The sequence below is a fragment of the Orycteropus afer genome, unplaced genomic scaffold (genome assembly GCF_000298275.1).
Source record: "Orycteropus afer afer isolate SDZICR_OR568_19922 unplaced genomic scaffold, OryAfe1.0 scaffold00015, whole genome shotgun sequence".
Classification (NCBI taxonomy): Eukaryota; Metazoa; Chordata; class Mammalia; order Tubulidentata; family Orycteropodidae; genus Orycteropus; species Orycteropus afer.
In genome coordinates this window covers 7,787,136-7,815,039 of record NW_006921602.1, presented here as the reverse complement: position 1 = coordinate 7,815,039, position 27,904 = coordinate 7,787,136, and the positions used below count along the sequence as shown (strand labels likewise).

The 27,904-nt window shown below is 38.5% G+C and overlaps 1 protein-coding gene across 1 annotated transcript in view; it reads left to right on the top strand.

The window, feature by feature from the left end:
- MAP2K5 (mitogen-activated protein kinase kinase 5) overlaps positions 1-27,904 on the top strand; it is a 358,912-nt gene that overhangs the window by 26,575 nt on the left and 304,433 nt on the right. The window contains exon 3 of the mRNA XM_007957397.2: positions 10,455-10,522. Within this exon, the coding sequence (XP_007955588.2) occupies positions 10,455-10,522 (68 nt within the window). The remainder of the gene's footprint in view (positions 1-10,454; positions 10,523-27,904) is intronic.

Genomic DNA, 27,904 nt, shown 5'->3' with positions numbered 1-27,904 from the left:
CCAGCCACTCCTCAGAAGGAAGGTTGGGCAATCTACTTCCATAGTGATACTGCCTCGGAAACCCAAGGAGGGGTTGCTATGAGTCAGGTCCAACTCGGCGGCACACAACAACAGCAACAACAGTGAAGTGAGTAGCATCTGGGGTCTTAAAAGCTTGCAAGTAGCCATCTGAGACACAACTGTTGGTCTCTATTCTCCAGGAGCAAAACATTAATAAGTTAACCAAAAGCTCAGAGAAGACACAAGTCTACACAAGCTACAAGTTCCTCTACGCTGAGACAGAAGAACCCAGCTACTACCACTGACCATTCTGGCCAGGGTCACAATAGCTGGTCCTGGATATGACGGGAGAAAAGTGTGGAGCAGAACTCAGTTTTGTTTTGTTTTTTTAATTTTAAAAAACCAGACAACCTGGAACAGTAGAGAACAGAAAACTCCGTGAAACTGTTGCCCTGAGACACTCTTAAAAGTTAGAGCCTGTCCCCTGAGATCACCTTTTAGCAGAGTGGCACTCAAAATAAAGGATATTACATGTAAGATTGGTACCCTACTTAAAAACAATCAGTATGAGACCAAAAGTCAACAACTTTTTTTGCAACAACTTTTCAAGTAAAGATGAGAAGTTAAAGGGGCAGAGAAACTAGAGTATTGGAAAAGGAACAAATGGAATATAATTAAAGAAAATGTTGACTTGTGATAAATTCAGCTCATGTCACTGAATAATTTGTGTAGAAATTCTCAAATGGGAACCTAACTTGCTTTGTAAACTTTCACCAAAAACTCAATAAAATATTATTTAAAAAAATAGCAATAAAATAATAAAAAAGACACCACATCCTCTACCTTGACCTCTTAGATCACTTACTCTGGGGGAAGCCAGCCCCATGGAAAGACCTACATGCAGAGGAACTGAGGCTTCAAAGCCAATAACCATCCAAATGAATGAGCAATATCTAGCCTAATCAAGTCTTCATATAACTGCAGCCTCTACTGATATATGACCGCAGCCTCACTAGAGACCCCAAGTGAGAACTACCTATCCAAACCTTCCCTCAATTCTCCCCTACAGAAACTGTGAGACATAATAAATGATTATTGTTGTTTTAGACAAACAACCAAACAAAAAAGGTTTTACCAGTTTTTCAGTATGAGAAAAAAAAGTTGCAGTGAACATCATTGTTTTCTATCTTTCCATTTTGTGGAAATGTATTTTTGGATAAATTTCTGGGAGTAGGAACTATTGAGACAAAAAGTATTCATATTTTGAATTGAATAGCTAGTACCATGTTGCTCTCTAAAAAGGTAGAACCAATTTGCACACCACCAACAATGTATGAGAATGCCCATTTCCCTCCATCTGCATCAGACTTTTTAGTCAATGTCAATTTGGATAGGTAAAGATTATTATATTACTGTTTTAATTTATATTTCTTTAATTATAAATGAGGTTGAACATCTTTTTATTTGTGTTTTGGTCATTTGTATTTAGTTCCTATAAACTTTTTTTTTTGGCCAATTTTGCCTATTTTTTGATTAGGTTGTTTGTCTTTTTTTCCAGTATTGACTTAGGAATTTTTCAGTATTAAGAAAATTGGCCCTTTGTCTTACATGTTGCAAATTTTTTGCCCAGTTTTTTTGCTTTCTTTTCAGCTGATTTTAGTCTTTCTTTTTTCTCTTTTTTTTTTTTTCCCAATCCATAGGGAAATTTAAGGATTTCATACAGTCATATTTGTTTTATTTTTCTTTGTGACTTCTGGGTTTATGTTATGCTTAGAAAGAAATTGCATGTTCCAGGATGTTGTTTAAAAAAAATAATAATTTACCCGTATCCTTTTCTTTCTATTCTTATTGTTGTTGTTATATGCTGTTGAGTCGGACCCAACTTATAGCGACCCCTCCTTGGGTTTCCGAGGCAGTATCACTACGGAAGTAGATTGCCCCATCTTCCTTCTGAGGAGTGGCTGGTGGGTTTGAACCGCCAGCCTTCTGGTTAGCAGTCAAGTGCCTTAGGCACTACACTACCAGAGCTCCCTCTTTCTATTCTAATGGGGTTAAATACATAAACATATACATATTAAGTATGTATATACATACTTAGGTATTAGGTATGTATGTGTATACATATATATATACACACACACACACACGAGATATGTGTGTATTTTTTAAAATTTATTTTTAATACTATGATCAGTTTGGGAGCTCTGGTAGCGTAGTGCTAAGGCACTTGACTGTTAACCAGAAGGCAGGCAATTCAAACCCACCAGCCACTCCTTGGAAGGAAGGTTGGGCAATCTACTTCTGTAGTGTTACTGCCTTGGAAACCCAAGGAGGAGTCGCTGTGAGTCAGGTCTGACTCGACCGCACATCATAACAACAATGACAACAACATGATCAGTTAATTTTGGTGGAAGGAGTCAGATCAGGATCCAAGTGTATTGTTCAAGTATATAGACAATAACTCTATCTCAATTACTGAATAATTCATCTTTTTCAGATGTGAGAACATTTGTGATGTGAAGCTAAATCTTAGAACCATAAAAGATTCTATATGTTTGCATATATGGGCCCTACATATGCTGTAGGAGTTTGACATTCATATATGCCCAGAGACCCCTGCTGATTTTCTATTTCATTAGCAGATTAATGAGTACACTAACACGTGAAGTGATAAAAATTAGCTGTGTCCACTAATGAGTTTCTTATGCATGTCTCTTATATGTGTTCCTTTTTCTGGATTTTCTCTGGACAAGCTACTGCAGCTGTAAAATGATTGGTGGTCTGGTGTCACTGGATGGTAAAATCTCACTGGTATCTTGAAAGATACATTTTAAATCTGTTTAGAAAAATGCTGACTTACACCTACAAAGACCTTATGGTCTCACCTTTCTATGACACTCTGACTTCACATATTGTGGTCAGTGGTCCTTATAAATATCTTTGCATTTGTCAAACCATGTGCATGAGTGTGGTAGTTGAGTTTGTATGTCAACTTGGCTGCACCTGGTTGAGTGGCTGGGCAGCTGGTGGTAGATTTTCCCCATGATGAGACTGGCAGTCATCTCCATGGTGGGATCTACCACAATCAGCTTAGTAGCTGCTTTAGAGATGTGGTCTGCTCCCCATACATAAGAAACAGCTTTGGGAATGGTCTCTAGCCTATGGCACGCTTGAACCCTGTATGTAGCTGAGTCGTTGTTCAACAGCCTGCCGTGCTCTGCTGATCTTGGGACTTTTAGTGGACTTGAATCAGTGGCCTGCCATGTTGTTTGGTGACATCGGGACTGTGCCATTTTATTTGTTGACCTTGGGCTTGTTAGCCTCAGCAACCAGTAGCTGCCTGAATGAAGAAAACCTCCAGTTTCAGTGGTCCGAGAGCAGGAGGCAAAGCCCCCCAAGGTTGAGGGGCTTTCACTTAGCCCCTAGAGTCTGGCACTTTGAACTCAGACTTAAAGCCTCCAAAATTGTAAGAGAATAAACTCCTATTTGTTCAAGACTCCCATTTGTGGTATATTCCTGTCAGAGCAGCTCTAGGTAAGCAGAACAATGAGTTTTGATTCAGAAAATATGGTTACAGGCTAAATATTTATATGTCTTTTTTCAACCTTAATCATTTGGTATTCACTTCTCATTGTATAGAATCCTTTCAGTTTCTTTATAATGTTCTGGAAAATTATTTTGCTTTTTGGGCAGAAGTCTTTAACAGCACATCATACCTCGTTTTAAGTTTGGCTGGGTGGTGCAAATGGTTAATGGGCTCAGCTGCTAACCAAAAGGTTGGAGGTTCTAGTCTAGTCAGAGGCACCTGAGCAGAAAGTCCTGGCAGTCTACTTCCACCAAATCAGCCATTGAAAACCCTGTGAAGCACACTTCTGTTCTGAGGTCACTAAGAGTTGGAATCAGCTTGATGGCAGCTGTTTTTTTGTTTGTTTGTTTGTTTTGTTTTTTTTTATAGTATGACCATTTAAAGCAAAATTGCAATTGTATAAGTTGTAAGTTCTTGAAGTGAACTATACTATACAAGTATAGCTGTTCACTGGAGTGACACTTGTAAGATATACCCCTCATATCCAATTGGTGAGGACCCCTTTATGCTTTGGATAAAGATCCAAGCCATCAAATATTTGGAAAAAATGAAGTTTCATTTTCTTAAATTACAGTGTATATAGAAGATAATATAAGTAAATATTTGTAAATAAAACTAGGTAGGTTAATAAAAAAAATAATTTATAAGAGAACTACATTGAGTATAAAAATTACTTAACATGTAAGAGTTAATTGTACATCCTAGTATTTGAGGCAATTTAAAGAGAGGTTAAACTTTTTGAAATTTTAGTTCAAAAGATCATTAATGTATAAAGTCCAAATCCTTTTTTGTATTATGAGAATAGTTGCTTCTTACTAGTACCCTTAAGTTGTATGAGAATTGAGAAGAAGCTTAAGTCCTTTACCCTAGTACTAGAACTCAGTGAACTAGTTGCTCCTTGAGGGCAGTGGACAGTGATACTCAGTTTTGAATCCCCAGAAACCCTAACATACTACTCAGCACATAGATAGATAGCTGCCTTTGAGTTGACTCCAACTCATGGCGCCCTTATGTGTAACAGAGCAAAATGCTGCACATGATGATCATGTGTCATTGTCATGATCACCAGCCAGTTCAAGTCCATCATTGTGGCTGTTTTGCTAGTCCATGTCCACCAGCATCTCCCCCACCCTCACTGTCTCTCTGCTTCATCAGACATGGTGTCTTCCTCCAACAATTGATCCTTCCTGATGACATCCAAAGCAAGTAAGTCAGAGAGTGTTACGATCCACGAAGGTTTTCATTGGCTAATTTTCTGAAGTAGATCAGCAGGCCTCTCTCCCTAGTCTGACTTAGTTTGGAAGCTCTGCTGAAACCTATCCACCATGGATGACAGACACTCTTGGTATTTGAAATACGGGTTGCATAGCTTCTAGCATCACAACAACATCAAACTATTCCAGTGTAACAAACTGACAGACAGGTGATGGCAGCACATAATAGGCACTCGATATATGTTACTGGAATGCATGGATGGTGACAGAATGAGTTAATAAGGATAAATATTCCATCCATCAGCAAATTCTGTTGGCTATATCTTCAAAATATATTCAGTATGTGATGATGTCTCAAAAATCTCAGCTTCGTTCATACCACCATCATCTCTTACCTGGAGAAGGACAGTAGCCTCCTTATTGATCTCTCTTCTTTACACAGCAGCTAGAGTGATCCTTTTAGAAGTTAAGCCAGATCACGACACTCAAAACTCTCCAGTGGTTCCCATTATAAAAGCCAGCTCCTTAAAATGCCCTATAAAGATCTGTATTTTCTCATTTGTCCTCCTACTTTGCCTCACCCTTACTTCAACTCAGCTACTTCTCTTACCCTGCCTCATTCTGTTCCAGCTGCTCTGGAAGATGCCAGACCTTCTTCTGACTTAGGGCCTGTGCATTCATTGTCTCATCTGCCTGCAGAAATTTTTCCCCAGGTATCTGCCTTTCCCACTCCCTCACTTCCTTCATTCTTTCTCCACTAGAATATAAGCTCCAAGAGGTCAGGGATTTTTTTTTTTTTAAATTGTCCACAGTGCCCATAAGAGTGCCAGGCATGTAGTGGACACTTAAATATTTGTTGGAGGGAGAAAGGAAGCAAAGAAGGAAAGAAGGAATCAGGAGGTTGCAGGTGTGAGGCTAAATTAAAACTCATGGGTATAAAGGTTTGCCCAGAGGAGCTGTGGCCTCCGGTCCTGCTGAGGTCATCAGACGCCACACCAGAGAGGGTTTCTAAACCTCTCTGAACTTTCTGGTAATTTCCTGTTGGTGTCTTTGTACCATCTACCATTATCTTTTCATTTCTTTCCTCTTGCCTGGAAAAAATGCCTTTGCTGTAGTTCTAATTGACTCCCACCTGGCACTGACGGAATGTGACAAATTATATATAATACATTGCTGTAACTTTCTTTTTCTCTTTGTAGAAGTTAGAGTGTTCTTCTCGAAAGCCCACTTGAGCCCACCGTCACTGCAGTGGGTGCTGTTCGGCTCAGCCTTCCCAGCGCCTGCTGTTTGCTGGTTAGGCACTGTGCGTGCCATTCTGATCGCCCCTTACCTGAGGCAACCTCTCCTCTATTGAGCCTTTATGTTCCTTCTCTTGGTTTCTCTTTTGGATTGCATGTTGCTTCAGATAAAATCACTAACAACATATGGCCTGTTATGATTCTCTTTTCCCAAACTCTGCCATTTTGTATATTTGTGACTCACTGCAGATTTTGTGAAGATTGCTTCATAATATTTGTTTACCATCTGCTACACTCTATTTGGTATCTTGCTAGGATTTTTTCCTCCATTTTAAGTGACATTAACAAAATCCAGCCAGTACATAGACTTTCTGGTTCTACTTTTGCTTCCCTAATGTGCTGGAAAATCATATTACTATGCTCCAGGCAACTAGAGAAGCCTGGAATTCTCATTGTGAACCAGTGTATTAGATCTATTTCCCCCCCTTCTTCTTGGTCATATCCAGTAATGTTTATTTGGTCAGATGGCAAAGAACCTCCATGTAGAAGGCAAAAGAAGAGTTCAAATTATCTTTTTCTACTTTTTTCTACTTAGTACCACTACTTTCTCCTCTTTACTGGCATATTTATACTTTTGAAACTGTTTGTGCCACTTTAGTAAGTTTTTTATGATTTATAGTTCTACTAGGTGTAATTTTTATAGCTATTCCAGTTTGGTAGGCAAATGAACTTGCTGGATGAACTGTGTGTATCCAGCTTTTCATTTAAAAAAGTATTTTAGAGTTTTGCCTTACTAAATCATTATATGTCTCTTTTCTTATCCTTGCCTAACTTGTCACACAAAGAATTCATTGTCTATAGAGAGAAGTATATTCTCACTGTAAATGTTAAGGCTTGTGATCTCTTGGGCTGCCATCAGAGGGTCAGAGATAGCTTGGATCTTGCCTTTTCTCTAGAATTGCCAATTTTCTCCTGGGTGTGGCTACTGGAGAGATCAGTATGCTTTTCTGAATCAATTCTTCTTTGACAAGAACAAGGAATCTTCATTAAAACAGCTAAGCACAAATATTAAAGAGTGAAGCAGAGTTCCCCAAAGAGTATTTTGTACAGAAAACAAATACATAAAATTGAGTCTCTTATTAATCCGTTAGAACTAGGAATCACTGGGTCATGTAAGCCTGATTTTATCCCCAGGCTTTATTGGCATGCCTCTTTCAACTTACTTGAAGTCTTTCTTTGGACTCAGATTCCTTATGAGACAGCTCTAACACTTGACCTCTAGGTTAGTGTCAAAAGCTATTCTAACCTTTTGACCCCAATTTTCTGTCCATTTAAACCAAAGCATCCTTTTAGTGTTTTATAACAGCTTTTATGGAACTTCTCTGCAAGACATTTTTCTGGTAACTGACTTTTATCACAGATTTTTTTACAAAAGTAATTCCTCAGAGATTCAGACAATCCTAGAATTGTTTGTTTTAAGTAGCTTTAAAGTTTAAGCCTGAGCTTTGAGGACTCTTTCTTGTTTTGCTCTTGATTTAGAGAGACTGTGATTTAAATGATCTTTCTGGGATCTGTGCCCTCAGTTTACAAATTATAGAAAGGTTTATTATTTGCTTTATTAAAGTGCAACTGTACCTCCCCTTTTGTCCCATGTAAGTAACACTTCACTGAGGTCTTGTATGTATTGAGGTTTGAATATAAATAGTCTTTTTTGTAACCATCATCTCTCTAGCTAGCTCTGGAGTAGAAATGAGGTTTACAAAAAACTATTTTGTTGAGGGTGGGAATTTTTTTTTTTTTTTTTAAACCAAGTTCAGGACTTCATCATTTTAGCCCCACACTTAAACATGGAATTTGACCTAATTTTAAAGAAAAAGTTTAAAGTACTTTTATGTGTGGTGTTATGTAAGGTTATATCTCTTTACTGTATCTCCCCCACCCTGTCTCCTGCATTTTAAAGAAAACTTTTTGATTTGACTTTGAACATGTTAAAGTTTCTAGAACCTATGTAGAAGTTCCTTTCTTCTGTCTCCAAAATAAAAATGACACCCTCCAACCCCACCCGGGTTTGGCCCTAGAGAGTCTATATGTTAAAAAGAAAAAAGAAGAAAGCACTAGATTCCTGTATAGTCCTTTATATGCTTAACATCCCTCGGCAGTGTGCTTTCTTTGTTTCTGGAAGTGACCAGCCTGCAGCTTTTGTACTAAAATCAGGCAACTCTTGGTAGCTTAATACCAGTAGGGACCTGCCACAGCTTCCAGCTATCTAGATAGTGTGACTAGATGCTACTGATTCAGATTGAGTTGGGAAGCTCGGCCAGAGGTCAAGGATGCAGGATCCAGCAACAAATCCTTTGGAAACAAAACCACAATGTGTTTGTTGACTGAGTGGGGATGGCCCAAGTGCTTATTTCCATCATGCTGTCAGTTTGCTATTGGCTGCTGAGGAGAAAAAGGAAGTAGCATTTTGCTCTGAAATAGGCTATTTGGGAGAGAGCACCAGTTCCCTCCTACGGTTACCGTGGCTTGGTTACAGAGCAAGGGCTATTTTCAGAACTGTAGCTGGAAGGGTGAGATAGGGTAGGCAAGACCCATGTCTGAACAGGATGCCCCAGTATTTTCAGTAAGAGTCCCCAGAGTGTGTCTTGCAAGCTTATTGTCTTCACAATGTGATTTTTTTCTGATTATCCAGCCCTTTGATCAGAGGGATCTTTACATCTGATCAAGTCAGCAATTACATGCTCAAGAGTGACAAAAAAAAAAAAAAAAAAAGGTCGTTTAGCAAATATATCAGAGCTGAGAGCTGAGAGGTTGGAACAAGAGTCTATGTCCCTTCCAATCTGCTACATTGGGAGGCTATGTTCTTCCAACAACGCTGCCATTGCTCAAAACGTTTTTGGCATTTTTTTTTCCAACTGGGCATTTAGAGTCTACCACATAGCTTGTTGTCACTATTGACAAATCTTTATCTTTGGAAGGATGAAGTAGCTAACTAAATGTTTAGGAATAGGCAAAAGTCATTCCTTTGGAGTCCTGCCTGGCAGATGGTATGGGTGTGGGATCAGGCTGACTTTTCCATTTTGGGTTAAAAAATGAAATCTGATACTCTCACTTAGTCTATCCTCAGGTGCTGTAAGCAGTTTTAGAAGAGATATTTTTAAATATTTTGACTAAGAGAATCATTATTGGAATAACTGAATTCTTTTTTGATGTGATTACTTTGATGGTAACGCTTATTCAAATATATACATTCTGATCATATATTTTCTAAAGCCTTATTATCTTCCAGCCTTAAGACTATCACCTTATTTCAAAATAGCATTAATCACCATTTGAAAGTTAAGGATGGTCAGAAAATACTTGATACAAATGAAACTGTTGAGAGTGTAAAAGAATGAGCTACTAAATAGAATGGAATGTGGGAACAGTTGTGTTGGAGGTGCTTTGCAAGCTAACCTTACACTAAGACTCCAGGTTCTTCTTTTGTAAAAGGGGAATAATAATGATGATGTTCACATCATAGGGTTGTTTTTCGGTTTTTAACGAGATGCTACATGTGAGGCACAAATCACACTGCCTTGTGTATCGTCGTCGTCGTCGTCGTCATGTGCCTTCAAGTCGGCCCCGACTCATAGCGACCCCTCCTTGGGTTTCCGAGGCAGTATCACTACGGAAGTAGATTGCCCAACCTTCCTTCCGAGGAGTGGCTGGTGGGTAGTATTCAATAAATATTAGTCATTTTTATCATGCTGTTGTGACATGATAAATTGCCTGGGAGAGAGGAAGAATAGAGAAGTAGAAGGATAGAGTGCTGTTTGGGGAATGTAAAGAAATACAGAAATATTGACAGAACTAGACTGGGTTCTCTTAATTTTTTTTAAAAAAAGTTTTCCAAACCAAATTGTTTAGTCACAGTTAGTTAAACTTACTTTATCTAGATATATGTTGTGAATGACATGAACAATATTTTAACTTTTGGCTATCCCTAAAATAGTTTTGGTTCTTAATCGAGATAGAAGGTGCCCTGGTGGTACAGTGGTTAAAGTACTTGGCTGCTGACCAAAGAGCCTATGGTTCAAACCCACCAGCCACTCTGCAGGAGAAAGATTTGGCAGTCTACTTATGTAAAGATTATAGCCTTGGAAACCCTGTAGGATAGTTAGACTCTGTCCTACAAGGTCACTGTGAGTTGAAATCAACTTATAGTGGTACTTTTTTTTCTTATATTGAGATACAAATTGTATTCTGAACAAAAACAAAGCAAACCAATGACCCCAGCATTCCCCAAAACTAGATGTTGGGGATTTGGATATCAAGTTGTAAAAAAACAATTGCATTATGTCCCCACCTGTCATGACTTTTGTACATTAAAAAAGTGCAAATCTTATCGGTTACATTGTGTTGCTTTTTAAACAGATGAAGATGAAGATGGTGATCGAATTACAGTGAGAAGTGATGAAGAAATGAAGGCAATGCTGTCATATGTAAGTATATTACAAATGAGGACTATTTCTTAAAATGTTAATGTAATTGAGGATGATGTTCCCCGGGCATAGTGAGGATATGAAAGCTAAATTACAGTTGCCATAACATTTTTCTGTATAATATGTAAGCTTTTCAAAGATTTCCTTATGTGAAAGTTAAGGGCATTTTTTTCAAAGGACTTGTACACTTACTGATCATATCATGAACATTAAGAATAATGCATCTTAATGACTTTTGCATTAGGTATGGTGCAGACTAAATGGACTATCAATTTCCTGTATTTTTTATGCAGTACTTAAAGTAACGGCTCATTAAAAATGAACCCCTGGGCTCTAAAAATTTTTCAAAATCTACTTTCAACTAGAGATCTCTTTCACCCTTCCAGACTATGGTTATAATGTAGCTGCAGGCTTAATATGGATACATGGTTTCAAGATGTGCTCTCAGTTATGTTATGTACTAGTCTCCCTCCCACCCGGAAATGAACTACAGGATTACTTACTGAACCAAAGTGGTTGAATATATCCAGAAATGACTTTTCTCTTGTGTTTCAAATTTCACTGAAAATTTGCATTAACATTTGTTTCCAACTAAAGTGGATAAACAAAAAGAGAAAAGGGTGCCTTCCCAAAACTTTAATACTAAGTTTGATAAATTCACCTACCACGAAGAGACAGCTTTCCTGAGCACTGATTTGAGCTTCCCTCTCTTTTGTTTCATGTTGTGTGAGTTTGCAGTCTGGTTACAAAACCCTCTCTGGTGGTGCAGTAGACAGAGCATTGGACTGGCAGTCAGGGGATCACAGCTCTCTGGCTTCCTGGCCTGAGGCAAATCACTTAACCTTTCTGTGCTGCAGTTGCCTCATCTGTCAATTGTGGATAATAATACTTGTCCTTTCTGCTGCACAGGGTCATTGTAATGATCAAATGGGAAAATAGATGTGAAAGCCCTTTGAAAAGTTAAAAGTTCTATACAAATGCAAAGTGATATTATGGTGGAAATGATGGCATCAGGACCTATGCTTTTCAGTGAGGGTCTAATCTTAACGAACAGTTAGGTTGTAGGTTTTTGATAGACTTTTGCTTAAAACAGATTATTGTTTTATCGTAATGAAAACTGTAAAATATCTGTGTGGGTTTTCTCCAATAGTTTTAATTTAGGGTAGGAGGAAAGAGAACAAGAAGAATGGCATGATTAACAGAGCGTTGCTTTCCAACTAGCACAGAGTAGGAAAAGTCAATTTCCCATTGACTTCCCATTAACTTATGTGGGAGTCTTTGTGTACTGAGAATTTAGAGCTGGGCTCATCAGTACTTTGAAAGGCAGTGTAAGATTGTTTACTGAAAGATCTAGCACTAGTATTGAAAGATTGGTGAACTCTCCTGAGAACATGACATGCTTATTTATGGAAAACACAAAGATTGGTTCTAGTTTTCTCAGATACACCTATTGCAAGAACTGATAACAGTGTACTTCCATTATGTATCTGACATAACCATACACAAGGGTATGTTTTCAGTTATGTATTTTTGGAAAGATTTGACAAAATTGTGATTTTTACAAACCTGCAGAAACATTACTGTGGTTGATCATAGTGATAATAGTAATAATTTCCATTTCTGAGTGCTTGCTGTACTTTACATGCATGAGGTATTTTCTTTACTTTCAATAATCACTCCGTGAGGTGTGTATTATTATGCTTGTTTTTTGAGATGAGGACTTGCCCAAGGTCTTAGAGCTAGTGTAAGTGTGAATGGGGAATTTAAGTCCAGCTCTTCCTTATACCATGCTCATTCACTGTTTTAAAATGTTTTTCCCCATCTGCTCCTTGCAAATTATTATTAAACTCTGGATGATTTGTGTTTATGTAATACCTTAGTTGAGATACCTGTAGAATATGTTCCTTACAACTTAAGCTTATTTTTTCAAATTGTATATTTATTTTTTGTAGTTGTGGTTGAAGGAAAATATTAGAGTTGTTTAATTGTCCTTACATTAAATAGTTCCTAAGGTTTCTTGGGAACTACTTTTAATCTAGAAAGAGATCATCTAGCTCATTGATTCTCAGATATTAGGATTTTGTGAACAAATCAATTTTTAATTTTTATATTGGGGGACAACCATAGTCATGGTAAGTTTTAATTTTGCCAAATAAATGTATTAGTAATATTAATTTTATTCAAAAAGACAAAATAGTGGGAATGTAGGGTTCCACTTTTCTGATTCTGGGCATTAGAGCTAAATATTTCAAGATGAAAAGGAAAATATCCCTGAGAAAGATAACATGTTAAGTCATTTGAGACTTAAGTGGGATTTTCTTTTTTCTCTTGCTTGTGGGGGTAGCCCCTACCAACACATGGCCTTTGTTTGTGTAGAGTCAGGCTCTGAGTAAACATTTAAAAGTAAAGAATAGGAGACTCACTTTTTCAAAAGCCTAATAAGATTCTTCTCGGAAGGAAGGTTGGGCAATCCTACTTCCGTAGTGATACTGCCTCGGAAACCCAAGGAGGGGTCACTATGAGTCGGGGCCGACTCGACGGCACATAACAACAACAACAACAAATAAGATTCCTTGGTTGTCGTTTTGATAGGTCTCTTGCTTATTGTACAAATGCCATTGGGTTCCAGTTTTATCATAAAGAGAATGATTTGGACTTAATCTCACAATAGATTTTAGTTGGTAATCCTCACGATTACCAGCCTGTTATTAAAAACTTGCATTAGTCTTTATTTTTTAGGTTCAGTTTGGCTTTGGAAGACTTTGTGTCAGATTTGGTGTGGCAGCATAGGGAAGATACTGACTGATGACCAAATATTTCCTTAAAAAAATCTGCTTAGTTTTTAAAATAATTTATGGAAAGTAATAAATTCATAGTCATCTTAATATTTCTTGAAAAACAATATGGGAGAAAGCAAAACTGGAGACACTTTCACTATAATTCGTTTATTCATTCTTCCCCTTGATGATGAATGTGAGAATAAACATTCTCTATGTGAGAATAAAAACATTTTTGCAATGTTGGTGTTGAAACTTACAGAATTACCCCCCCACACACACACACACATACACACAAATATTTTCTGGCTTTGAGCCAACAGAAGCCTAAGTTTTAATCAGTAACTTAAATAGATTTTTGTATTAGACCTGAAAATGTTGCCTTTTTAATTGAAAACTTATCAATTATTTAAATCATTAGTAGCCTTAGGCTGTTAATTTTATGTGTGCCATAATAGTGGCGTACAGTGGTTTTGGATACATGTGACACATGGAATATTGTATTGTGGTAGGGATTTGTCATGACAATAGGTTGTTGTGTGCTGTTAAATAATAACCAACATATTAAGCCAAAGTCTGTTGTCACACATTAGTAGCATTTTATGTAAGTTATTTAGAACTCGTATTCTTTTCTTCATTAGATATATTTTTTAAGAGATAATGAGAAGAAAACAAAGCTATAATAAATTGTCTTTTAAGAAAATATAAAGTAATTTGGTCTCCAAGGAGATATTTAATGTATTGAAAGAATTCAGCAGCCAAGTGTTATTACAGCACCATTGTGATAGTTCTCTGCGTTTTGTTATGAGTTTGTGTTAATCAACAATCTGTTTTTATAGCGTAGTTTCTTGTAAGTTATGTTGTTAGAATATTCCACTTCTGGGATCATGGCTTTTCCTCTGACACTATTGTATCTTTTTAATTCCTCCATAAAGTATTTTTTTAATTAGAATGTGAAATGCTTTATTAGAAAAAATACATATACCACCTACATATTATGAAAACTAAATACCTGATCATTGCTAATTATTTAAAGAACCCTGTTAAATATTCCCTTAATGTAGTTTAAATTTTTTTTATGGAGGGGCATTCATTTTCCCCTCTCTCATTTTCTAGAAAGCTGGAAAATAGTATGCAATGCTACTTTTCTCCTTACATCTTTATGTATTTGTTGTCTGGTAGGGATGGCTTCGTTTCCTTATAGCATCAATTGGCAAGGCTGGGCCTTGTTTATTGTTTGATCATAAGCTTTGTCTATCATTTAGGCACTTTCTAGGAAGGGGCTATTTCAATGTTAACCTCTGCTTTCAGATGACCTTTCATTAAGAAACTCAGCAGTACATCTTGCTTTTGTAAATGGATTCATATTTGTTTCTGCTAAATCCTTATGTCTAGCAGAGGATTTATTATACCTAGTTCTCTCAATACTGAGAGGCTTGTGTGAGTGGAGTATAGTCTTAATAAGAATAATTTTCTTCATTTTGCTGGTTCTCTCTCTTAATACCATTTTTCACATTGCCAGAAGAGTGTGGGATGAGTGTTACTTTAATGTCTCCCATTATGGCAGGGACCTTGTGTTTTAGAGAAGTGTGTGTGTATTCTCTTGGGAGCTCTGGTAGCGTAGTGGCTAAGGCATTTGACTGCTAACCAGAAGGCTGGTGGTTCAAACACACCAGCCACTCTTTGGAAGGAAGATGGGGCAATCTACTTCCGTAGTGATACTGCCTCGGAAACCCAAGGAGGGGTTGCTATGAGTCGGGTCCAACTTGATGGCACATAACAACAACAACAACAACAACAACGACATATATTCCCTTTGGTGTACTTGGCCATAGTCACCTTGTTCCACATTGGGTACCATGAAGGGAAATACTTTCTGACCTCTGGAGTCCCTTGTAAATTGGGATATGATTAGCTTCATCCTAGTATGCATCACTTGGTGATTGCCTCTAAAATCATATAATTACCCAAGTAGAGTTGAATAGAACCCTTATAAATCCTCTTGTCCAAGTCTTTCATTTTATAGACAAGGAAATTACAGCCCACTGAGATCAGCTTCAGTCAGAAATCACAAGGCTAATTATGGGAAGGTCTGAACACAGACTCAGGTTTCCAGACTCCCAGTTGCTTCACTCCTCATTGTTTTAAGTGATGTTATTGTTATTTGTGTGTGTGTGTGTTGTGTTGTTACTGATTTATTATTATTTAAGTGATGCTACAGAGGTTAACTGAGGAAGCTTTGCAAATGTTTTTTCCCCCCATAGCAAAAAATCATGTTGTTTACTCATTTTCCTGAGTTTGAACGAGCGCCAAAAGCCCATTGCTGTGAAGTCAGTTCCAAAGCATAATGACCCTATAGGACAAGAGTAGAACTGCCCCACAAGGCTTTCAAGGCTGTAATCTTTTCCTAAGCAGACTGACACAAATTTTTCCTGAGGAGCTGCTGCCAGGTTCAAACTGCTGACCTTTCAGTTACCACCTAAGTGCTTAACTGCTGTACCATGAGGGTTCCTCTGAGTTTGAACAGGAATGTTAAAAAAACAAACAAACAAACAAAAAAACTTTGTGGATTTTTGAAGTTTTAAAACTTGTTCTTACAAGGCTGTTTTACCACAAAATTTCTTGTCCTTTTAGGAGTTGAACATTTAACAGCTTTGGAAAACCTTTGCTATTAGAAATTTTTCTTTAAGGAACAGAGAAATTGGAAGCTTGTTTTCTGCTTGGTACTTACAAATACGTCCCATATTAAATAGGCCCTCCTTTGTTTAACTTTGTGGTTGGGAAAATGGCTGAGCCCTTAGTGAGTGATTAGTTAGTTCCCTAATTCAATGCAATTAATCCGAATAAGTGATAATATAAATAATCTATTCTTCTAGCAAGGTAGGAAACAATGGAAAGAGTCAGAAGGGGAAACTGAAAGAAATTAATAAATTGTTTAGGAAATTACTCAGTTTATTTACTCAATTAATGACATGCTCCAGTTGTAAGTAAAATTATTTTGTTTTGTTTTCTCATTCTAGTCAAAATAAAACTTTTTTTTCCACAGGCAGATTATTTAAACTCCTTTCTCTATGTTGTTTGATATATTTGCATAATCTTGAAATGGTGATAAAAATGAAGTAGTCCCTTATATATTTTATTTTAAAAAATTTTTATTGTGTTTGCAGTGAATATTTTTTACACAGCAAGTTAGGTTCCCATTTAACAGTTTCCATTCAAGTTGTTCAGGGACAATGGTTACATTTTTCAGAAAAAAAGAAAAATGGGAGCTCTGGTGGCATGGTGCCTGAGGCATTTGACTGCTAACCAGAAGGCTGGCAGTTCAAACCCACCAGCCACTCCTTGGAGGGAAGGTTGGACAGTCTACTTCCGTACTGATACCATCTCGGAAACTCAAGGAGGGGTCACTACAAGGTGTCGTTATTCTCATTATATCCATTGTAGTTGTTCCCTTTCAAGTAATCTAGTTTCCCTGTCCCCCCTTAACTTCTCATCTTTGCTTTATAGTAAATGTTGACCATTTGGTTTAATATAGATGATTTTTTGAAGGAGCATAGTACTTAGAGGTGATATTCTTTTTTGAGCCAATCTGTTATTTAGTTGAAAGGTGACCTCCAGAGGTAGTTTTGGTTCAAAGTTTAAAGGTTATCTATCTCAGGGAGTCCTCTAGTCTCAATTGGTCCAGTAAATCTGGACTTTTTAAGAATTAGAGTTCTGTTCGACATTTTTCACCCATTCTGTCTGGGTCTATTGTGGCCCTTACCAGAATGGTCAGTAGTGGTTGCGGGGCACTCTCTAATTCTTCTGGTCTCACGGTAGATGAGGCCATGGTTCGTATAGGCTATTAGTCTTGTAGACTAGTTTCTTCTTTGACAGAGTCTTTTGTTTTCTGGACATGTAGACACCAATAGTTGTATTTTAGATGGCCGCTTACAAGCTTTTAAGGAGCAGATATTACTCACCAATGTGAGGATGTGAAACATAGACTTTATAAACTAAATCACGGTGATTGACTGAGTTGTCCAGACTATGGTCCGGTAGCCCCTGATTTAGCCTCTGTTGTGAAATATCTTGGGGCCTGTTTGGTAGCAGGGAGCAGAAGCATATTCAAACTAGTGTCAGAACAAAGGTTTTATTATGTGGCTCATGGAAGCAAAAGAAAAGATGAACGTCAGTAGACTTCAGCCAGGTGGGTACCAGGGCACCCTGGGAACCTCTAGAACAGGATTTCAGGCCATAGCTATTTTGTCATTAATGTGGCTGTGCTCCCAGTTCAGCTCCATCTCTGCACAGTGCTCAGCACAGCCTCTGCATTGGTTCCTCTGGGGTCCTGTATCATGCAGCTGCTGGGAGTATGCAAAACCTTGAGGTGCATTGGTCAGCCCATTGAGGCTATGACTAGGAATTTGTCTTTGAAGGGACACGAGCCAGGAGATGATTGGCGTCTAGGAGTAGGGCTGCTGTGGGGCAAACAAAGGCGTTAGGCCCTCATTGGCCCTTGTGCTTTGGGGGCCAATTTTTACTGGAAGCAAGGGGTATTTTTTGCATATTTCTGAAAGGTGATTATAAATTTGCTGCAATGCAGTATAATTAGAGGAATTCAGTAAATTATCAATATAGGATATATAATGTTTTCAAAAAGCTATAAATTAAGATACTTGAAAAATTTAAAACCAGTCATTTCTGTCTGTTATGTCCTTTACTCATTTCCCAATGACTTTTTATTTATTTATTTATTAATAGCAATTGAGCAGTTGAGCAGTTAGCCAAATCTTTATGAAAGTGCCATTTGAACTGGCTAACTAAAGCAGTCTGTTTATAATGGAATGCCCCATTTGGCCTGCTGTCTGTGTGGCCTGATGGTGCTGTTTTATTTAAGTGGCAGGTCCCCTGAAGCTACTATTTAAAATTCTCCTACTTCAGAAGTATAGCATAAATGCTGCAGCCTAGAAATCAGGTGAAAGGTCAATATAGACATTGCTCCAAGCTAACCACGGTGATGATTCTGAAGCTTCAGCTGAGAGGATCCTACAGGTTTTGAACCAATTGCTAAATGCAAGTTTAAACTCCTTCTGCCAATGCACATTATCTTAAACTTAGCCAGCTTGAATTTTATCTGCTATTGGCTGCTCAAGCCTCTGTGTAGACCATCTGGAGCTTCCCAAAGTCCTTTATGGTTTTGCTATCCAAAACGAATAGTGCTATCATTAAACTTGGCCAAGTTGCTGTCTTTTCCACTTCCAAATCATTAATAAAACACATGTACCCAATAGCATTAGCCTATAAACAGGCCCCAGAGTTGTTCCCTATTGACCTTTTCACTGGAATACTTTTCATTGTGATTTTCTTTACCATCATCTAATCAATCCATGACCATATGTGGACCCTTTCTAAAATCATTTAAAGAAGAACATGTGCACATTGTAGATACTTCATGGCATGGGCAGTGAGTTATCAGGGCATGAGGGTATCACAGGCCAGATACGTAAATGTAGCTATTAATTTGGCATTGAAAATAGATTGGCTTCATATGTTATTTTTCAGGACGGGCAGTTGTGTGCTTTGTGAGAGGTCAGCATCACAGAGCACAAGCCTCTCAATGCAAAATAGAAGAAATAATTGAAAGAAGCTGTAACTGATGACACATCTGAGCAGTGTTGTAATTGAGTTTGTAGCCATTTGACAGAGTTAAGATTGTTGGGTTCTTCACTGGGAAAACAAATAAATTAACTATAGACTGCAAATAGTTGGTTAGTTTATTGATTATTGCTGTAATTACTGACTGAGCTACATATAATGGGATATGCTTGCAGTATTGACAAAAGAGGAATTTGAAAATTTTATCATTAGTAGGAAAAAAATAGCTTGCATATTCCTTGTAAGTTGAAATACTGTACCAATTATGTTGTCTCTTAGAAGGCATACTAAGGAGAGATTTAAGAAACTGTCCTGTTATAAATGTAAGGAAGAATAATAAATAAACCTGATATGTCCTTTGTATATAAGACTTGCCACTCAGCAAGTTAGAAGGTAAGACCAATGAGAGTAGTTACCATCTCTGTGTTAGTTCCTACCTATCTCCTTACCTTAAATATTTGTGGAACACTTATTTTGGTTAAGACAGTGCTAGACACTCTAAGGCAGCATTTTCTTATGTGTTTTGGGATATAGGCCTTTTGAGAATCTGAGAAAGCTGTTTATCATTTTCCCAGAAAATTCACATATATGCAACATTTCATATATAATTTCTGGGACTTCAAAGTATCTCCACTTCCCATATAGATTCCAGGTTAACATCTCCACCATAGGAGATAATAACATGTACAAAACATGGTTCCTGGCTTTGATAAGCTTCCAGAAGAGAAATAATGTTTCCCATAATGCTCTTTCACTTATTTTATTATTTGTAGTACTATAATAATTGAGGGGAGCTCTGATAGCATAGTGCCTAAGGCACTTGACTGCTAACCAGAAGGCTGGTGGTTCAAACCCACCAGCCACTCCTCGGAAGGAAGATGGGGCAGTCTACTACTGTAATGATACTGCCTCGGAAACCCAAGGAGGGGTCGCTGTGAGTCGGGTCTGACTCGACGGCACATAGCAACATAGCAAATAGTAATTGAGAGAAGAGCAGAAGAGGAGAGGATACTGGCTTAGACTCAATAAACCAGTTGGTTAAATTCTACCTCTAAAAAAAAAATCTCAGAATCTTGTTTAATGGTTTCTGTGCCATCCTATCATTATAAATATTTGTCTTCTATTTGCTTTTGCTTAGAGGTGGGAGATTCATGGTGCTGTGCCCTGTTTCAGTATTTCTTCCAAGTACTTTACAAGGAGCTTTTCCATATACCAGCTCCTTTGATTTTGATCTTCTTAACACAATAAAGTAACCAACTATTTGCAAATAAAAATCCTCACAACTGGACCAATGAGCAGCATCACAATAAATGGAGAGAAGATTGAGGTTGTCAAGGAATTCACGTTGCTTGGTTCTACAATCGATGCCAATGGAAGCAGCAGTCAGGACATTAGACGACGTGTAGCATTGGGGAAGTCAACTGCGAAGGAACTGTTTCAAGTGCTGAGGAGCAAGGATATCTCCTTGAGGACTAAGGTGCGCCTGACACAAGCCATGATATTTCCAATCGCCTGGTATGCATGTGAGAGCTGGACAATGAATAAGGAAGACTGAAGAAGAGTTGATGCTTTTGAGTTGTGGTGCTGGCGAAGAATGCTGAAAGTACCGTGGACTGCTAAAAGAACTAACAGATCTGTCCTGGAGGAAGTGCAGCCAGAATGCTCCTTGGAAGCAAGAATGGCCAGACTTCGTCTCACCTATTTTGGTCATGTTGTAAGAAGGGACCATTCCCTGGAGAAGGATGTCATGCTTGGTAGGGTGGAGGGTCGACGAAAGAGGGGGAGGCCTTCAGGGAGATGGATTGATACAGTGGCTGCGATGATGGGCTCGAGTATAGCAGGGATTGTGGGGCTGGCGCGGGATCGGGCAGTGTTTCGTTCTGCTGTGCATGGGGTCACTATGAGTTGGAAACAACTCTACGGCACTTAACAACAACAACAACAACACTGTTATTAGGTGAGCAAGGCGGGTATTTTTCCTACTCTTACAGCTGAGAATACTGAGGCATGAACAAATTGCATCCTTTGCTCAAGGTCACACAACTAGTAGTAAATATAGAGAGTGGATCTGAGGTCACTCACTGATTTGGTCACTCATTCATACAGACTTTTATACAGCACATGTTTATTGGATAGCAACTATTTTGCCAAGCACTGTGCTAGATGGTGGAGGTGCAGTGAATATACAGCTCATGCCCTCATGGAACACGTGGTTCATCATGGAGACTGAGAAAAAAGAAAACAGTAAGAAAAACTCATAATTACTAGGCAGAGTAAAAAAAAAAAAAAAAAAACACCCCAACTCCAAACTCACTTCCATTGAATCGATTACAACTTCTAGTGACCCCCTTTGGGTTTCTAAGACAGCAAATCTTTACGGAAGTAGATTGCCCAGTCTTCCTTCCACAGAGTGGCTGGTGAGTTTGAACCACCAACCTTCTGGTTAGCAGTCAAATGCCTTAGGCACTACACCACCAGAGCTCCTCAGCAGAGTGATAAGTGCTATAATATGTTTAAACATCAGATGCTATGTGAGCACCAAGCAGGAGCACCCAATCTAGCTTTTTGGGGATTGAGAGAGCTTGCTGAGGGGAGTGATATCTAAATGGAGTTAGCTTAGGACAAGGGGAAGGGTGTTTCGGGAAGAAAGAACAGTGTGTTTAAAGGCTCAGAGGTGAGGGAAAGTCTGGTGCATTTGAGAGGAGCTTCCCAGGGTTCAGTCTGGTGGGGACAGTGAGTAGGAGTGGGTGAGCTGAGACTGGGAAGGAAGGTGGACTAGATCATGGAGGGCCTTAGCTTGAGGGAGTAGGGAAGTGACATGGTCACATTTCGTATCTTTGGCTTTAGGGAAAAAAGCCTGAAGTTGTCCAAGTGAAAGGCAATGGTAGCCTGAACCAAGGTAGTGGCCAACACAAGCTTGAGAAATGGAGAGGATGTAGACTTAATATCTGGTGACTGACTGAATATGGGGAAAGAAGAAAAGAGAGATAGTTGGAATTAGTTCCAGATAGCTGGTCTGGGAACCTAAGTCATGGTGATGTTATTCACTGAGATAGTGAGCTCAGGTGATGGAAGACACATTTAGGGCATGAGGGAGGAGTGGGAGAAATGGGGAATTCAGTTTTATTGGACCTGTTGAATTTAAGGAGCCTCTGGACAGCCAATTGGATATGTTCCGAATCTTAGGAGAGAAATCTGGGCTGGAAATAAAGATTTGTGATTCATCAACTTCTAATTAGTCTTAATGCCTCCTCTGGTAATTGAAACCTTTGAAGTGGCTGAAGTAACTCAAGGAGAGTATAAAGGAGAAGAGAAGCTTGATGAAAAACCGTGGGGAACTCTAGCATTTAAAAGAGAGATGGGGGAAAGAGCCACTTACAGGACACTGAGTGAAATGTTAGAGAGGTAGGATGAAAACAAGAGGGTCACTGAAGAAAGAAGGACAGGCACTGGTCATTTCAGGTTTCTTTGCACTGTCCCATGCTGCATTGTGCTTCCCCAGGCTCTTGACAGATTAGGTGACTTGACTCAAACCACACAGGGTACAATGAAGAAGCCAAAATTCTCTACCGGCTCAGCAGTCCACCCTGTATTCAATTAAACGTTTTGAGGTATGAGAAAAATGAGGTAACCTACCTTTTAACCGGCCCTAGGGGATGGCATCAGGCCTAAGGCAGTCACGTACCACACCCAAGGCTGGTGGTTCAAACCCACCAGCTGTTCCCCGCCAGGTAGCCGGGTGTCTCTTTAGGAGCTCTGGTAGCTTAGTGCCTAAGGCACTTGACTGCTAACCAGAAGTCTGGTGGTTCAAACCCGCCAGCCACTCCTTGGAAGGAAGATGGGGCAATCTACTTCTGTAGTGATACTGTCTCAGAAACCCAAGGAGGGATCACTGTGAGTTGGAGCTGACTTGACAGCACATAACAACAACAACAACCTTTTAACCCAAATAGTAAATATGTTTTGTGTTCTAAGTGTGTAGACTGGAATGAAAGGACTATTTTTCTTTGTTTACTGATAAACCATTTGTTCCGAAGTAGAGGTGATGATTCTCCTGGAATAGGGTTGTCAGACATTAAATGAAGAAATGTAAATACATAGAACTGAGACTGGCACATAGAAGGTATTCAGTAAGTGGTCATTTTTCTCTCTCTCTGTCTTTCTTTTTTTTTTCCTATCATGTTTAAAAGAGAACTTGTGCCTTGTAAAATGAAATTGTGCTGTTTTGGAACTCAAGTTTTTTATCTGGTAGATTTCCATGACGAAAAAAATATTGTACTTATTGATTGAATTGTGCTGTTAGAATTAGAATTAGGTTCATAACAAATACAAAGGCTGTTTGATAAACTTGCAAACTAAAGCCAAAAATTGTCCTTGCTATCCCCTTGTTGAATCTGGCCCTCTGTTTCAAATTAATTAGATTTTTAGATAACTGTGCTAAACTTTGTCACATCCTTATTAAAATTGTTTAAGGATTTTGAAGAACATCTCAGAGGGATTCTGAAACTAATCTGAGACCAGTACTGGAGATTCCATTAGCAATCACAAAACTGATTAATCTTTTACTCAGCTTTATTGATTATTGCTGCAATTACTACATGTAATAGATTATGCAAGGGATACCCGCTCTCTTAGTTATCTATTGCGGCTATAACAGAAATGCCACAAGTGGATGGCTTTAACAAACAGAAACTCACTCTCTTATAGTTTAGGAGGCTAAAAGTCTGAATTTAGGGTACCAGCTCTAGGGGAAGGCTTCTTTTCTCTCTTGGATCTGGGGGACATCCTTGTCTCCTTTTAATATCTGTGAGCCTGACATCCCTTGGAGATGTCCATCTGTCTTGGTGTCAGCCTTCCTCTGGGTCTAGGAGGTTCTCAGTGAAGAAGTCCTGGGTCTAAAGCATGTACTTTGCTTCTGGCTCTTCTTTCTTGGTGAAATCCCTTCCCTCTCTGCTCCCTCCTTTCTCCATTTATCTCTTATAAGATAAAAGGTATGACTCAAGCAGGGGGTGACTTGAATAAGGGTGGGGCTTTAAGTAAGGATGGGGCTCGAGCCACCTCATCTTGTAAGGTGGTGAGTCAAGATACACCCCACACTAATCCTGCCTCATTAACATATAGTAGTTAGGATTTACAACACATCACAAAGTGAAAGATAATTACATCAGATCACAGAATGGAGGTCAACCACACAATACTGGGAATCATGGCCTAGCCAAGTTGACACATATTTTTGGGGGACACAATTCAAATTTTCATGAAATAAGTATTTCTGGAACCATGGAGCCTAGATGAACCCCCAAAACTATTATTACCCTGAGATAATCTTTAAACCTTACACCAAAAATATGAAGTCTTTGTACAGTCCGTGACACCAGCAGAAAACACAGTCTATAACCACTGCTGATACATTCAGTGTGAATGTAAGTATTTTGTACTTTCAGTACATAATTATTCTTGTATTTGTAAATGTTGAAACACTTCTACAAAGAAAAACATGCTGTGGTTAATATTGTTTAAATATTAGGAGGTTTTTAAAAATTTACTAATAATGGTTTGCTGTTTATAAAATATCTTTACTAATTTTCTTGGCTGTGGTTTGATTTTGGGCTTCACAAGTCTCATATTTGAGCTTACATAACAGGGCAGATATTTTTACTCTCAAGCATAGGAAACTGAGATTCAGTAAGGTTAGATGACTTCCTAAAAGTTACACAAATTAATAAGTGACAGAATCAGGATTCAATCCTATTTCAATCAATAAATATCTATTGAACACCTTCTATATGCTGGTCTTTATTAAGGGTAGTAGTAGTCAGGACAGGATTATAGCGATTAAGATAAGGAAGTTATTAGGATAACTCAAGTTCTGGCTCCATTAATGCTTAAATAATCACTTTGTTACTTTTCTGTCTAAGCAGTGTTAAATATCTTGTTGTACAGGGTTTAAAGTGGGTTTTTTTTTTTTTAATTTCTTTGTTTTTGTCTGATAGAAAGCTTTGTCAACACTATTTATCACTATTTAGAACAGAATTGGAGAGCTCCTTTTAATGGAAGAATATTAAAAATACACTAAGAGACCATTCAAGATACAGCAGTTGCTTTCTATTTACCTGGAGTAACAGAGGAAGTAGAAAATGGAAGAGGAAGAAATGAAATATGTGGCTAATTGCCTCCATGAACACCTGCCACCTTTGTCATGAGACCAGAAGAACTGGATGATACCTGGCTACCCCATTACTGAACATTTGATCAAAAATTCTATAGAAAAATTCTGATCAAAAGGGGGAAAATATGGAACAGAATTTCAAATTTTCATGAAATCAGTCTTTCTGGAGCCATGGAACCTAGATGAACCCCCAGAACTATTACCCTGAGATAATCTTTAAACTTTATACCAAAAATATTCTCTGAAGTCTTTGTACAACCAATCATTTGGCTTAACTAGAAAAGAATGTCTGCCTTGATCATTGTGCTCTTTTAAGAGCTATCTAGATGGCATCAAATTGACCAAAGCAACTCAAAAGATTAAATAGGAACCTTAGGGTGCATTGAGTTTGTGTTAATGGGGGAGGAACAGTTTGGAAAAGGAGGGTGAGAATGGTTGCACAACTTGAAGAATATAATCAATATCACTGAATTGTACATGTAGAAATTGTTGAATTAGTGCATGTTCTGCTGTGCATATTCTCAGCACCAATGACAAGAAAAAATAAAATGTGTGTGTGTATATATATATGTATATAGGAGCTCTGGTAGCATAGTGCCTAAGGCACTTGACTGCTAACCAGAAGGCTGGCGGTTCAAACTCACCAGCCACTCCTCGGAAGGAAGGTTGGGCAATCCTACTTCTGTAGTGATACTGCCTCGGAAACCCAAGGCGGGGTCGCTATGAGTCGGGTCCCACGCAAGGGCAAATAACAACAGCAGCAGCTATATATATATATATGTATATATGATATATATATATGATATATATATGAGATATGTATGAGAGAGAGAGAGGGAAAGAGAATCAGGTTCTAAAAATAACTTTGCAGTTTATTAAGTGCTGTTTCAACTATTTTCTCATGTGAGTCATAGTAATTCTGTGAGTAGATACCATCTTCATTTTATAAATGACTAAACTAAGAGTCAGTGAGTGTTACCTGACAACAAGAGCTATGTGCTGTTGTTGTTGCTGTTGTTATGTGCCGTTGAGTTGGACCCAACTCACAGTGACCTTGGGTTTCTGAGGCAATATCACTATGAAAGTAGATTACCCAACCTTCCTTCTGAGGAGTGGCTGGTGGGTTTGAACTGCCGGCTTTCTGGTTAGCAGTCAAGTGCCTTAGGCACTACGCTAAGGGCTATGTGCTAATAAAATGGCTAATAAACGGGACACCTGGGTTTGAGTCCTCAGATGTCTCCAGCCAGATACCTTGTTTATCTTACTGAGCAGCACTGGCTTTGTGGCCCATCAGGACTGCACTGTGCCAGGGGATATGACACATGGCTCTGCAGTTTGTCCCTCTGCCTTAGGGAAGTACTATATAAGCATTGACCCAAGCTCTTATACCTGGTATCTCGTTGGGGGCCACCTGGCCCTAGTCAGACCTAGATGTCTTCAGCTGTCAGTTGCACAAAGTAGGCCAACACTTTGGATTTAATTACCAACCTTTATAACATGTCCAGGAACCTTGGTGGGGCCTGGTTAAAACACTAGGCTACTAACCGAAAAGTTGGTGGTTCAAACACACTAGATGCTTCTGTAAAGAAGCCTTAGAAACCCTGTGGGGGCAGTTCTGCCTTGTCCTTAAGGTCTCTGTGAGTCAGAATTGACTCCAGGGCAACAGGTTTGGTGTTTTGGGTCATAGAACATCCTTGTTGGTGAAGTACTTTGCTGTGTGGAGCACAGGATTCTCAGTTCATACAAGGACAGATCAAATCCAGTGTGCCAGCAGGAGAAAATACACCTTGAATTCAGAAAATTTATAAGGGGGAGAAAAACACAAAAACGAACCCCTAATTTTAGAGAAACCCCTGCTTTAAAGAAACTATTGAGTCACATATTTAATGTCATTATCATGACTGTCTTAATCGTAGTACAGAGATGTTTATAGACTTCTAAAAAAAATCTCTGCAGTGTTAGTGAAACTATAGTTTGCCAGTTGATTTGGCGCAAATCTGAAATGGAAGGGAAACCATTTTTATTTATTTACTTGTAAGATAAATAAAGTTGGAAAACGGGTCAATTTCATGCATGCAAGGTTTTATAGTAGGAAAAAAATGCATTGCACCTATACTGACCCTTTACATTTGAGGTTATTTGTTCTCAAACTTGACCTCAAGCACCACTTTCAGACACCTCTATAATTAATTTGTTAGATAAAACATAAGGATACTTTATTTGCTTTGGTTTCTAGGACTGTGGCGAAGTAGCAACTGAAATTGCTAACCTAATGTACATAGCAGTTAATTAAAGAAAAGAATTAACTTTGGGAGAACACCCTCACTGTTGTTGTCTTGTATCAGTATAAAAAGGCAGTAATTTTTTTGACAACCACTGATTGGAAAGTTGCTTGCAGCCTTCCAGAAGCAAGGGGGTACACGCTGTGGATCAATAACCGGCAAATTTCCCATTAAAAAGAATACCTGAGCAATGTTCCAAATAGCCACTGGCATCTTAATTTTCCATGGAAAGCTCAAATACTTGTGTGCCGAGGACAAGTCATTTTCGGACAATTTTTCCAGACTACTTGTTAACAGTTATTGCTGTCCCAAAAGGTTGACAGCCTACATGATTGATATCTCATTTACTTGTCATCACTGTTTGAGTAATGGCGAGTGCTGTATTTCTGTGGTTTTAGGGAACATAGTTTCCTGAAAGGCATTTGCCTTAGTATGCATTCCAGAAAGTGTGTTGCACTTATGCTGTATGTATATGAGTTTTTAGGACCAGGAGAGGAGAGGGCTTTACAGTTTGAAA